Below are 15166 nucleotides of genomic sequence, written 5' to 3'. Positions count from 1 at the left end.
CACCTTAAGAAGAAGACAACATAATAGTCAAAGTTTGGAAACAGGAATATATGCCAGATGAAAGGAATCATATGTCCATTGCACAAAAAGGGAGATTTGTGGAATATAAAAAATTAGAGATGTATGTATAAGAATTAACAGAAACGGCTGAGGAAGGTTGAGGCTCAATTAGGCCTGTAATATCACCGATGATGATGATTCGGACTTTCAGATCGAAAGTACATACCTTTCCGCCAACTATTAGTTATTCGACCCAATTAGTCGAGCTTACGGTAGGAGCATGTAACTATATACTTATTGTCAGTGCGTTTGCAATACGAAATCCTAATAAAAAATACAAGGAAGTTGGTAAACGATAATAATATGATATTACAAAAGATTATTTTTTATTGTAAAGTACTTTAAGATTGTTACAAAAAAAAATATTGTGGATAAAATGAAATATTCATTTCTTTTCTTTCTTATCGGTGCTCTTCTTTTTGCCTTTTTTCTCTTTCTTCTTTCTGAACTTTCCAAAACCTTTTCTAACCATAACGCCTCTCCACCAAGCTTGAATTGTTGTAGCTTTCTTGTTCTTCTCTTCTTTTTCTAATCTTAATCTCTCTTGCTCGATTTTGTGTTTCTTATAGTCGTCTATTTCCTGTTGTCTCTTTGCATACTAAAAATTTAGATTCATGATAAGTGATGAAGATAATTCATGTACATCATTTTAGATAATAATTTGGAGGCTATGCAATCAAATTGAATTAAATAAAAAATAAATTGTAGGAAAAGATCACACAGATTAAGTTAAATGCCATTCTAATAATCTGTAACGTTGCTACGACCTTGATATTCGTTCGAAAATATACTTAAATATCACCTGAAAGGTACATAAGGGTAATGCTTTTATCTCGATTGGAAATTTTTTGTATTTTAATGGAAGTGGCACCGGCAATTTCGATACATCGTTTTATTTCACCGTTTTGGTCTCTTCTGTCGCTTATAGGTTTCAAATAGTATCAGTTTGTTAGTCAGTAATTATGTTATGTGACAATCTTCCTGTGCAGTTATGGGATTTTGTCCAGATCGTAAAACTTAAAGTTTTGGAACAAATGATAATTCAGTTTTTTGAGATTACTATGTTTTAACTTAGCGAATATTATGATTTTTAATGACTTTCCAGAGTCTTCAAGACAAGACGAATGTATATAGAGAAGATATGTACTGAACTTACGTTGTCTTAAAAACCAGTTGTACTGCAGCCAGTTGGCTTATTGCACATCTTCCATTCATTCATGGTTTGTAGAAGTTGGGTATCATATGTTTTTGAAGTCACTAATGCCTTGCAGTCATACACGATATGATTGACAGTTTCAGGTTTCAGCCTCATTGTGTGCAGGTGTCTGTTGACTGGTACTTGTCAGTTAAGAAATACTTCTTCTTCCTTTGCCCTATCCGTTTCGGACGTTGGCTATTAACAAGGCTATTTTGACTTTGTTTACGGCACCTCTGAACAGTTCGGTCGATGTTAGTCCGAACCATTGTCGCAGGTTATGCATCCATGAGTGTCGTCTTCTTCCCGGTCCTCTCCTACTGTCGATTATTCCTTGGACTATTAACTGTAGCAGCCGGTACTTAGTATGCCTCATGACATGTCCGAAGTACTCAAGCTTCCGTTTCTTTACGGTGAAGATTATTTCTTTGCTTTTGCCTATTCTCTGCATTACTTCCACATTAGTGATGTGGTCTGTCCAGGATATCCGAAGAATACGGCGATATATCCACAGCTCAAAGGATTCTAGTTTCTTCAGGGTGGCTTCCGTTGTGGTCCATGCCTCTGCTCCATAGAACAAGACCGGGAAGACATAACACTTGACCAGTCTTAATTTTAGTTCCATTGAGATTTTGCTTGTGAACCACTTTTTCATATTGTTGAACGCGTTTCGCGCTTTTTCAATTCGTGATCTTATTTCTGTTGACTGGTCCCATTTTGTGTTGACTGTGGTTCCAAGGTATGTGTATGTCTCCACTTGTTCTATTTTTCGGTTGTTTAATGTCAGTTGCATCGGAGGTTGTTGTGTTCTGCTGATGAGCATGCATTTAGTTTTGGTTGTATTGAGTTCTAAACCATATTCTTGACTTGCTGTGTGTATGCTTTGCATGAGTCTTTGAAGCTCGTTGCAGTCATTTGCGATAATAACTGTGTCGTCAGCATATCTAATATTATTGATTACCTCTCCGTTTACTTTGATACCCTCCGAAACTTCTCCCAGTGCTTCTCTGAAGATTTGTTCAGAAAGAAATACTGTCTGAGCTAATTTCTGTTTGTCTAGTACTTCAGCCATATTAACTAAATCAATTGTTGATATAAAATCAATCAATCAATCAAAAAATTGTTGATGTAAAATTCTAAAAATTTGCCGATATTACCATTATAATCGTGTTGAACGATGATCCCATCTACTTCTTTCTTCTTCACGTGCCTTCTCGGCCATGGAGGTTGGCCATCATCATTGCTATCCTTATCTTTAATTTTGCTACACGGAAAAATTATATGGAATTGTGTACAAAATATTCTCTGAGATTTCTCAACCAGGACATTCTTCTTTGTCCTATGCTGCGTTCATCTTGAATCTTGCCTTGCATTATCAACTGTATGATATTGAATTTTTTACCACGGATTATATGTTTCAAATATTGAAGTTTTCTCACTTTAACTGGATACAATATTTAATAGTCTTTGTTTATTTTGAGCATATTTCTTCATGGGTCACTATCTGCTTAAGATATTTTTAAAATTCTTATTATTCTTATATCTTTGTTTCATTTATGTTTGCCCGCAAATAGTTATATTTTGTATTCTTTCTATAACTTTGTTCTTCACACGGAGATCAATATTTGGAATATGTTTCTTTATAATAAACTTAGATTTTGCTTTATATTTAATGACAGACCGAACTCATTACTTGTTGCAGTAACCTTATCTAAAATTATTTGAAGATCAGTGATGTTCTCTTCTATCAGTATTGTGTCATCAGCATATCGTATATGCATATGAATACGCCATTGATTTTGATACCAGCCCTTTCGTCTAAAAGTGCTATTATCTATATATTTTTGAATATGCGTTGGTATCAAGGTTGGTGATAAAACACCCTGTCTAATTTTAACTTTTTCCGTTTCCAATCTGTCTACACAAATTATTACACACGGCTTCCTGTCCATATTTATTAATTATTACAATATCTCCGAGTCAATATTTATGTTTTTAAGTATATGTATTAACGAGTCAATTTCAACAAAATGAGAAGAGTTCTATGTACCAGGGATTTAAAACTGGAACTAAGAGTTAGGTTGGCGAGGTGCTATGTTTTTTCGACCTTATTTTATGGAATGGAATCTTGGACCTTGAATGCTACATCAATGAAAAAACTGGAATCATTTGAGCTGTGGGTGTATAGAAGAATTCTGAAAATATCATGGACAGAACACGTCACAAACAAAGAGGTTCTGAGAAGGATGAACAAAGAAATGGAAATTTTAAATTCAATAAAAACAAAAAAATTGGAATATCTCGGACATATTACACGTGGAGAGAAATACATCTTGCTCCAACTGATCATGCAGGGAAAGATCCAAGGAAAGAGAAGCATAGGGAGGCGTAGAATGTCATGGCTGCGCAACCTGAGAGAATGGTACGGATGTACATCAAATGAACTTTTCAGAGCAGCCGTCTCAAAAGTTCGAATAGCTATGATGATTGCCGACCTCCGCCGCGGAGATGGCACTTGAAGAAGAGAAGATTAACGAGTCATGCTTTACAGTGTCGAAGACTTTGTTGTAGTCAAAAAAACAAACATACATATATATCTAAACATGTATGTGGGTTCATCTGTTGGTATATATCTAAGATTATTACTATTCATTGTCATATACAGTTATCTGCCTTTCGGATTTATTAATCTAGATCCCCAGTAAGTGTGTTTAGCATTGCACCGCCTCCCACAAGAAACCTACTTCCGAGTGTGTTGAAAAACTCATGATATTGCTGTTTGTTTATTGTGTGTCGTGGTGGACTGTATATTGCACTAACAGTCAGTGGAACATTCCAGTTATTTATGCTTGTATATAGTTTTTACGAAATTCATTTATTTGGAGATGCCTTATCGATGACCTAATTATAATTGCAGTTCCTCCATGTGCGGTGCCATGTGGATGCTTTGCATTAGTAGTAAAGTACTGTTTGTAAAATGATTTTTACAACAGTTACCTAATGATCAAAGTATAAGTAAATTTTAAACTCGTCATCATCATCCAGCCTTCATTTATCACGTTCACTGCTGGACATAGGCCTTCCTTAAACTCCTCCATTCTTTGCGATTTTGTGCCCTTTGTTGCCAATTTTTGATGATACGCCTGATGTCGTCAGCCCAACGTGTAGATGGTCTTCCTCTACTACGTTTGTCTGCTCTTGGCCTCCAAGCCTTCAAGTGTAATTTGGCTCGTCCATCGTGAGTAATGCATTCTCTCTACATTCCATTTAAGTTTCGCTATGCGTTCCACAACATCAGCAATACTCGTCTTTCTTCGCAGATCTTTGTTTCTTATTCGGTCCCGCAACGTCACTCCCAGCATAGATCGTTCCATTCGTCTCTGTCATGTGCCACTCTCAATTTCGAAACCGTAGTCTTGGTTAAAGTCATTTTTTAGATTTTTTATTCAAATTTTTAACTATTTGTATAAAAACATGGCCTTTATTTAATACTATTTAAATATATGGAACCTTAATTTGATTGAAAGTATTTTAGTAATAATAAAATAATAAAATTGTATAATAAAATTGTACCTATCGTGGGTCCAGTTACCTCAATTAACATTGGTAACTGGAGCAGCCAATCTAAAATCTCATAAGAGCTGGTAGAAATCATTGTGGGCTATCTGGGCCTGAATGCATATCTTTACACTTTTCAATGAAACCTCAAACAATAATTCAAATTGAGCGGATTTGAATTCAGACTCTATGTAAGAGTATCGTCTCGTATAGCAGATAAGGTTTATGAACAAATTAAACACAGTTTGCAGCTAACAACTTGTATTTAATGCCATTACATTAAAGAGTTTATAAACTTTTATTTAAAGAGTTTATTAAAACTGAACAATTCAAAACTAATACATTTCTAAGTGTTATATTCTTATTAATCTAATTTATTGTCTTTATTTATTATCAAAGGTTCTATTTATAACACTTTCAAATTTATTTAGTCTTTATTACAATATTCACTAATTTATCACAATATTTATTTATATTTATTTCCGCGTACAATTATATCTCGATCTAAAAACTCGACTTCATGTTCAAAAACTAGCTAACTGTTTACAACAATATTCCTCTTTAAATATAAAATGCCGTTATTCAAGAATTGCGGCGATTCCCTTTCGAAGAGCCGAGAAAGTCACTCATACTGGTTTTGTTTGGCCTGCTTCTGGAAATTTCGAATCGAATCGAATCGTGGGTGACCCATCAGAATTCAGGTTGGCAAACAGGTCTTTTAACTGAGCGGCGAAATTACTAGAATAGAAAAGAATTAGAAATAATATATTTACAGTTTTATGCGCCATAATATTTATCGTAACATAAGCAAAATTCTTCAGGAAACAGAAACTGCAAATTGAAAAATAAGATTAGTAAAGAAGCGTTTATAATATCATATAATGTCCCACAAATGCTGCAATTCTTTCACATGAAAAAACCGTTTTTTAGAAATATTCTTTGGTTCTTCAATTGCACCAATAACGTCATCCCAATCATATTTTCCAATATCTGCATATCTGGCCACTTCCAAGACTTCAAAGATTTCTTCATCGATGAAATTTCAACCTGGTCATCTGTAAAGCTTAAGATTTTTCCTGGAAAATATTCTTCTTCATACTTAAAGATTACATATTCACCAACTTTTTTGGTGAATATGTTTGGTGAATTGTATGTGACAATTTGGTTAAGGCTTAGTTACTGAAAATTTCCACAAATCTGCTTATCAATATTATTACAGAACATCTAAAATGTCTTTTCGCTATCTAAATATCTTTCATTGTCTTCTACAACATCTTGCAAATCAACATCGTCACTACTTTCTGATATACAATTAAAACTGTTCTTTTTCTTGTGTTTTTAAAAAGCTTAGTGTAGGTCTACTTCGTTTAGCTTTTGGTATGGCCTTTCTTTTCATATTTTTTTACATTTCTTTCATTTTTTCTTCCTCTTCTTGTTCTTTTTTTATTAGGTAATCTTTGCAGGTGATAATTTCACAGTTAGTGTCTTTTTCGTTTCTTCCCTGAATTCTGTAGTCTTTTATCTTTTTTCATAATTTCTAACAACAATTCCTCAAATAATTTACGTGTTTGTAACGAAGGTCCAATTGGTGAGACAGGGCTTTATTTTTCTACTTGAACTTCGTTTGTAGAACTAGCTTCTGTTCTTTCAACCATTGCAAACGTAGAGACAGAAGTTTCTGGCTGTTCTGTTAGGATTAAACCGTTCGAGACATCTGATTGTACCGTATCTGAAGAAGTATGGGATGTTTGTTGTCCTACATTTGAATAATTGTAGTCTTCTTGATTTCCAGTGGCTATAATAGGACTCGCATCTGATTGTACTGCTGCTGAAGATGTAGGCCTAATGTCTTCTGATTGTACTGTGGCTGAGGAAGGGATAGTTACTGAGTGTTGGACATTCAAAGCAGTGGCTTCCAAGTGTACTATAGTGGGATTGGGAAGATTATTTTTGTACTTAAGCAAATCATCTTTTTTGAATATTGATGTAGGAATTGCATCTCTGTTAGGATCTTGTTAATCGACATCATAAATTCCTGTGACTTTAAATCCGTTAATATTATTCATACTAGGTATTACATGTGCTAGCTTGGTTATCATTTGTACAAATATTTCTTTAGGATTTTTTTTTTGAAGGGTTTTCCCTCTGTCACTTACTGAGTGCCTTGTCCCAACTATTTTTCAGACTTCTAAAGACTGACACATCTAATAGTTGTAATAAATGGGTCGTGTGTGTAATATTATATAAATATTACGATACTAACTACAGTAACGACACTAAACCAACACTACTTAAACTACATTTTAGTCATGTTCTCAGAAACATTAAATAACACGTTAACATATTTCGAAGACAACATGTAGAAACGCGGAGAACGACTCATTGGCTCAACAATTTAAGATAGTAAAGGGACGCAAAAGTTAACTTGTGTAAAGCAGGTAACAAGGTCAGACAGTCCAGTAGGGTATAGGTATGATGTACAAGATGAACATATTTATTTCTAGCTCTCTTTGAAGTTGATTGTAAATTTAATATTTAAATTAGGAAATATTTATTTTATGGTTGTTCTCCTATTTACGACCGGTAATTTAAAATATTATCTTTATTGTATTAATGTATTAATAATAAATATAATACCAATTCCTTGTAGTTCGCTATAATTTCCAATTGCTTATTTTGTTTCGTTTGCAGGACATCTAATTTTTCATTCATTTCTTTTGATTTTTCATAATACTTCTTTTTCCATTCTTCAACTCTCTCTTCAAATCCCTTAAAAATTATGCTCATATAATAAATCGTTATTTAAAATATACATATGTAGTGTGTCTCAGTAAATTGGAATATTTTTAAAAAATAATTTTAGAACAAAATGTCATTCTCCATAAAAATTTTTTCATCATCTGAAACCTAAAATACATCTGTGAGATTTAAATCTTTTCAGTTATATATGAGGTGTGTAATAATATAAATCTGATGAAGTGAATTTAGTTTAAAAGTAATTAGTTTTATTTTTAAGACTATAGGACAAAGTTATTAAAAAAGGTTTTAATAATTATTAACAATTACGCATTAGTTTGTAATTATAATTAATGATATGTCCATTCACCATCTTATTAATTAATTAATTTCGATAGCTTCCACCTGTTCGATAGCTGCTGGGATTAGAATGCGGAGCTTGTCGCATGCCAAGGATGAATAATACTGTCCACTACATCAAATATGCTTTAAAATAACAATTGAAAATTTAACAATACTAACATCTAGGATGTGCTGGCGAGAAATCTTTGACAGTGATCGTCAAAATGTGTTAAAATTTATAATATATAAAAATAGTCCCATTATTAATTTATTAACAAAAAATTGTAATCGTTTTGCCATTGTGAGAACGCAATTAGAAGTTAGAAGTAATCGTTCATGCACGATACGATAATTTATTCAAAACTAAATATCATCGTACCAAATATTATCGTAGTATATATATCTTATATACTACGCCAGACACAGTAAACAGGAAACTAAAAAATTATCTTTATACAATGTACGCTTTTTTGGTATTCTACTAGATTTATAAAACTCAGATCATATGAAGGAGCGTACCCTAGATACAAGCGCCGTTGATGTCCAATTCGAATTTTTTATCCCATCACGGCGTACGCTTTATAGTGAAAAAAAAATCAAATGTGAATTTGGCCATAAAAACGGGTGCCACTGAGCAAATTAACATTTTTCTCGATTCGACCAAACAACATTCGAATCCGTACCATTTGAACGTTAGCCTCAATAGTTTGGTGGACAGAATCCAACCCTGACACGCGAGGAAATACCACCAGATTGGAAACTTAAGCATTTAAGTAATTAGTAAGAGAGTGAACGAATATAATTTCCGAAATAAAAAGTGGCTAAAAACTTATTACATTTTAGGTTTTAGACCATGTACAATTTTTAATCAGGAATAACTTTTCCTAAAAATTATATTAAATATATATTTAATATAAATATAATTTAATTATACTTATAAATATAATTAAATTATATTTATATAAAACTTAACGGTCTTCCGGGTTGAACCGCGTCGATAATCATTGCGCCGAGCTTTCAACATCCTCTTTGATGTCTTATTCAAGGATTCCGAGCCCCCAGACACTACTACACTGATCAATAATTAATGCATTACTGGAGCTGGGAATAGAGGAGGCGTCATTTCTACGGACGGTATTTTCTTTATGAGAGGTCTCCAAGTCGAAGGTAACTATATGCCGCCATCTCTTTTATTGAGACAATTTGGCCTTTTCAATTTCTGTGGCTTCTCGGATAATTTTTGGTTTATAGAAGCGGATGGTTTATAGAAGCTCTTAATTTAAGAATTTCGTCGATTTTGTCGGTGACACCTTTGATGTAAGATATAAAAGCATTCGTATGATGAGAGTCTGAGTCTTTGAGTTGAGATTCAGTGGGAGATTGATTTTTGTGGATGATTGATGTGATTTTCGCGGTAACCGATTTGCATCAGCGGGTCTACTTTCATCATTGCAAAAGCGTATTGATCTGGAGAAAAGGGTATTAATGACTGAATTAATTTGTGAAGGTAGATGATGAGAGTTGGCATGCAAGTAACGATTGGTATGGGTGGGTTTTAAATAAACAGAGCGTGAAAACCTTGGGATTGGTTTTTATTTATGATAACGTCGAGAAACGGTAGAGATGAATCAGTTTCCACCTCCATCGTGAACTAGATACTAGGATGTATACCATTCTGAAAAGACACCAAAGCTTCCCTGCCATGGGACCAAATGACGAATGTATCGTCAACATATCGTAACCAAGATGTGGGTTTGAGCATTGATGTGGATAGTGCTCGTGTCTCAAAGTCTTTGATAAATATATTGGCAATTACTGGAGATAGTGGGGAGCATTTATTTGTCTGTAGAATTGATTTTGAAGATGAAATAAGTGTTTGACATACAATGTTTAATGAGAGATAAGTGGTCTTGACGTACCAGTATCTTGTTCTATAGGAATACGAGAACCGTCAAAACGCACTGAGGTCTAAATCTATCTACTCCTCTAATTTAGCAAACCACATGTTAGACTGTTTATCAGTACTTAAGGCGAATTATAGGCTAGAAATCGGAAGACCGTAGATTAGTTACACATAATATTATGTTTAATTGTCAGCTAAATGCAAAAAATATTGCATATATATGTTAGAGTGTTTAAAGAAAAATGCAATGATGAATAATGCTTTTATTATTATTTATTATTAACATAAATCCTTTAACTTACGGATTTAGGTTCTCATATTACGGATTTACCTGAATAATTTGACTCATGGCGTTTTCAATCTCTTTATGTACTCTAATGTCTTGGTTTATCTTGGCCTCCATTGTTTTAATTTCTTCGGTTTTCTCTTCGATTAATTTGGAAAATATAATTTCTTGCATTTCTAATTTAGAATTTTCCCAAGATTTTAAATAATTGATTTTAATTTCACTTTGTATATAGAAATTCTAAAATTAACAAGATTATTATGGTAAAAAACATTGAACGTCATTAAAAAATATCCCCATTTAGTGTAGCTCTATAATATATATATATATATATATATATATATATATATATATATATATATATATATATATATATATATACATATATTATATTTGTTAAGATTCACAAATATGCATAAAGTTTTTGAAATCCAGAGAAGGAGAAAATTTTGACAAGATTGTATTTCTGGTATTTCTATATGTAAGCAAGTGATCAGTGCATATTTAAAGATTCTTTCCGGTGAAAGTTATTTGCATACACAAATTTCAGTGAACAAACATTAGAGTGGACTCGAAAATAGATTAACATATTAGGTATAAATTTAAGGATGAATAGAATATGATTTCGTTTCAAAAATTCGAAAAAACCGATTTACGTTTAACAATGTTTGGAATGTCCTTTACTACTACGATCGACTAACGATCCTTTGTTGTCGGAAGCCGTTAGAAAGTTAATTTATGTAAAGTTGTTTGTTGGAGGCTTAAGAAAAAAAACAAAAATGTATAATTTGGGCGTTTTATAGAAATTAAATAAATGGAATTTTGTGTGTTTGAAAATGCTAGAATGTGATTGGTCGAGAAAGAGAGAGTGGAAAGGAAATTGCTAGGAGAAGCTGGTTTTGAAGAAGAGAGTTGGGTTATCTGTTGCTGTGCCGTAAAAGGAACAACATCAAAGTCGAGAGAGTTATCTAGCTACCGAAAGGTTTTTACCGTTTTTTTTTTAATTGTTAAGTTGTTGTTGTTGTAATTGTTGTTTAATTATTAATAAGCTCAAAAAGTTAGTATAGGAAAACAATCCAGTGGGATTAAATTTGGACTGCGTAGCTTTGTTTGTGTCTTTAGGTCAGCTGTAAACAAGGTCACGATAGCCTTGATGATTTCAAATCTCCGATAGGAGTGGCAAAAGAAGAAGAAGTTTTGTTTTCAAATTTGTGAGAGTAGGGCATATATACCGATATCCATATTTGATATTATTTTTTTTGTATATGTTGCATGTAAATTTTTGCAAGGTATTTGATCAATATATTTGAATAATTATTATTTAACATTTATTTTATTTTCCTTGTACTCTTGTTGCATATTTTTCCAATATTACAAGGTGAAGGTATTTCAGCACCTAGAGAAAACCCTGAGATAAAATTTAAACAATAGAATTAAAATTTGGCATTTGTCATTAAAGTTTTTCCAATATATTTGAATAGAATATTAATTAAAATCAAACGCCAGGAACGATAAAACTAAACCAAAAATAATCAAATATAATGTTGATAAATTAAAGTGTACTGAAGTCGAAAGAAACTTCCAAATGTGCTTAGATCGTAAAATATCAGAACATCCCAGAAGTGAGGTATACCCCACTGAACTTAACACAAATTGGGAGTTTATGAAAACCACGCTCAAAGAGACCGCAGAGGAAGTGCTGGGTGAAGTACCCAAGAGACAGCGAAACAACTGGTTTGATGAGGAATGCCAACGAGTAACGAAAGAGAAAAACGACGCGTATCTGAAAATGATCAACAGAAGGACTAGGAGCAATGTTGAAGAATATCGAGTAAAGAGACGAGAGGAAAAACTAAAACACAAACAGAAAAAGCGGCAACAAATCAATAAAGAGTTCAAAGAAATGGAAAACCTTAATAGAGAACACGAATACAGAAAATTTTACAAACAGGTTAACACAAAAAGAAAAGTTTTCAAGCCACAAGCGAACCAAGTCAAGGCCCTTAACGGAATTCTTTTAAACGAGAGAGTGGAAGTACTAGAAAGATGGCAGGAACATTTTAGTACGCTACTTAATGGAGAAAGTAGAGCTGAAGGTAGATATGATATAGAAATAGAACAGGAGGATACTGAACTACCAACTTTGGAAGAAATAAACAAAGCAATTCAGTCTCTAGCCAGAAATAAGTCACCCGGAGCAGAAAACCTACCCGCAGAAATATTTAAATGTGGCGGTCAAACATTTGTAACCCTCCTTCACAAACTACTAATACAGGTATGGCAAGAACGCGCGTTACCAGAAGATTGGAATACTGGAATTATATGCCCCATACACAAAAAAGGAAACGTTCTTGAATGTTCCAACTTTAGAGGGATTTCCCTTCTTAATACAGTATATAAAATCGTGTCCCTGATACTTAACGAACGACTGGCACGGTATACTGACAATATAATAGGATCCTACCAAACAGACTTCTTGAAAAATAAATCTACCATTGATCACATATCATCCATCAGACAAATATTAGAAAAAACGACGGAGTACGACATAGACTGCCATTACATCTTCGTAGACTTTAAGGCAGCGTACGATACTATTGACAGGTCCCAATTATATTCGGCGATGATCGAATTAGGAATACTGAAAGGATTGGTAGAATTAATTAAAATGACAATGATGAAAGTCGAATGTAAAGTGCGCGTACAAGAGGATGTTTCAAAACCATTTAAAACCAACAGGGTCTGTGGAGAAGGCGATATAACTTTGAACTCTATTAGACTTTTTGGTGATGCAGATATTGTGAAGACCATCAAAATAAGCCGCCTAAGGTGGGTGGGCCACGTTATGCGGATGGATGAGAGTGTTCCCCTTTAAAATAACTATGCTAAACAGGCCGGTCGGAAGAAGAAGAAGGGGGCGACCTAAACTCAGATATCTGGACGATGTACAGGAAGATCTGAGGGAGATTGGAGTGAGGGGCTGGAGAAGACAGACACTCGCTAGGGAAGGATGGAAGAATGTTTTGAAGCAGGCCAAGGCTCACGAAGGGCTGTAGCGCCAACTGATGATGATTAATTAAATTAATTAATGTTTTATTTTTATCACTTTATTAAACTTTACTATAATTAACAACTGTTTTTTCTTTAAATTAGCTCAAATTACAATATCATAATAATATATATATACATATACTGGAACAATGCAGTCTTTGTTTTATTACACAGGCAAGGGAAATGTCAGATCTAAAAAACTACCGTCCTATCAGTTTGCTCTTACACATATATACTTTTTACAAAAATAGACTGGAGGCTAAGTAAGATTTTTTAAGTTAAGTTTTGTTAAGTTTTGAACAAGTTAAAAATTGTAAACATCAAATTAGTTACTTATATTATTGTTCTATTGTAGCATAGCTCTGAGGATGGCTTTGTAAGCCGAAAGCTCTCAGCTAGTAAATAAATTTTTGCACACTTTAAAAATTCTTTTCCTCTTCATTCTTTAATTTGTCACAAATGTGTACAAGAAACAAATCAATATTTTTAATAATTAAATAAAGTTTAAAATTTGAGGTACTTACTTCAATTTGATCTTTAATTTTGCCAATACTTTCCATAGATGATATAAGTTTATGTACTGAAATATCTCTTTCACTATCTAAACTCACTTGCAGCTTTTTCACATAAACTTCTTTTTTAGAAGTTTCACTCAATAACAATTCTTCATCTAGTTGCATTTTTTGTATTGTAGCAATTAAATTTGAAAATTTTAAATAGCTCCGTTCACACTTTAATTCTTCTAGTAGATTAGTACCAAATAATGTAATGAAACTAAAATTTTGAGGAGACAAACTTCCTGAAGCATTTCCATGTTGATAAATTTCTTTTTTAAATCTTTGTTCGAGTGTATCATACTCGAAGATATCACTGTCAATATCTGGCCAGTGTCCTATCGATTTTAAAATTAATAGTAGGTCTACCATTTCTTGTAATACTGAAATGCACATCTCTGTTGATAAGTCTTGTGACGTGTGCTGGTCACTTTGTGGTAAATTTTGAAATTGGTCTTCTGTACTCATATTCCATTACTATATGGATTTGGTTATCTAAATGCTATATATTTCACTAAATGTTTGATCGATATCCGTTGACTACGCAAAACCATTTTTTGTAGTTTAATGGAAACATAACGGAAATACATTGTGCTGCATTTCGCAAAGTTTTTTAAAATAAAGTTGCAAAATATTTTATGTATTTATGAAAATTTGCAAACAGCCAAATCCATATAAGTCGACGAAGATGATTCTGGCCCTCTTTTATTTGTCATCCCATTTATTAAGTGCTCAGGTCTACCTCTCATACCACTTTTTGGTGGTATTTTCAAGTCACGTTTAAGTTTTCTTAATTTTCCCACTGAATCATTACTAGGTACAGGGAAATAAGTAAAAAATACACCCTTTTCGGGACAGTGACAAATTCAGATACCGATTTAATTTTTTTTTAACTATTATCAGCCTATATAAAGAAAACCTATACGCTTTCTGCAGAGATTTCGGTGTATTTTTTAATTATTAACAATCTAATGTAAAAATACCATTTTGTTTTAGATTTTTTGCGTATCGTTGAAAAGCTTAATATTTGAGGTAAAATTACAAAACTAGAAAGTTAGTGATATAATTAGTGCTTTGAGATCTCTGGTCTAGAACCCCAAGAAAAGGTTATTGTGAGATCTCAAAGCACTAATGGTATCACTAACTTTCTACATAAAACAAGTAAAGAAGGACATTTTTTGAACACAATATACAATGAGTGCAAACAATTTTTAAAATCACATCCAGAAATTTACATTGTTATGAGTGACAAGAGAAATGTAACAGTGGCAGTGTATAAGAACGATTACATTGAAAAAAGTAATAGTTTACTGAATGACATAAAAATTTACATCAAACTTAAGAACAGTCCGGTGTGCACCCTCCAACAAAAGGCAAACAAGCTGATTTCGAATTTAGCTTCTTCCAAATCCATAACAACAGAGGTTGCAAAATCCATAAAAATTTACAATGCAGTTGCACCCAGGTTTTATACACTGCCT

General features: G+C 33.0%; 1 protein-coding gene across 1 annotated transcript; it reads right to left on the bottom strand.

The window, feature by feature from the left end:
• Nucleotides 1–444: 444 nt before the first annotated feature.
• LOC140433416 (dynein regulatory complex protein 9-like) lies at nucleotides 445–14086 on the bottom strand. Its single transcript, XM_072521428.1, has 4 exons — nucleotides 13656–14086; nucleotides 10126–10320; nucleotides 7451–7582; nucleotides 445–658 (listed from the first exon to the last, which is right to left on the bottom strand). Exons 1-4 carry the CDS (start codon nucleotides 14079–14081, stop codon nucleotides 446–448), a joined length of 966 nt encoding a protein of 321 aa, XP_072377529.1. The 5' UTR covers nucleotides 14082–14086; the 3' UTR covers nucleotide 445.
• Between the last annotated feature and the right edge of the window lie 1080 nt (nucleotides 14087–15166).

The sequence above is a fragment of the Diabrotica undecimpunctata genome, chromosome 2, assembly GCF_040954645.1.
Source record: "Diabrotica undecimpunctata isolate CICGRU chromosome 2, icDiaUnde3, whole genome shotgun sequence".
NCBI classification, from domain to species: Eukaryota; Metazoa; Arthropoda; class Insecta; order Coleoptera; family Chrysomelidae; genus Diabrotica; species Diabrotica undecimpunctata.
Note: the sequence above shows the minus strand (reverse complement) of the source record. Positions and strands in the feature narration are given on the sequence as shown.

Excerpts from the sequence above, each read along its gene's own strand:
- LOC140433416 (XM_072521428.1), bottom strand. The coding sequence starts at position 14,081 with ATGTGCATTTCAGTATTACAAGAAATGGTAGACCTACTATTAATTTTA. Across the intron at positions 7,583-10,125 it reads CCATGAGTCAAATTATTCAG|GGATTTGAAGAGAGAGTTGA; the intron begins GTAAATCCGTAA and ends ATAATTTTTAAG. Across the intron at positions 659-7,450 it reads TAGCGAACTACAAGGAATTG|TATGCAAAGAGACAACAGGA; the intron begins GTATTATATTTA and ends CTAAATTTTTAG.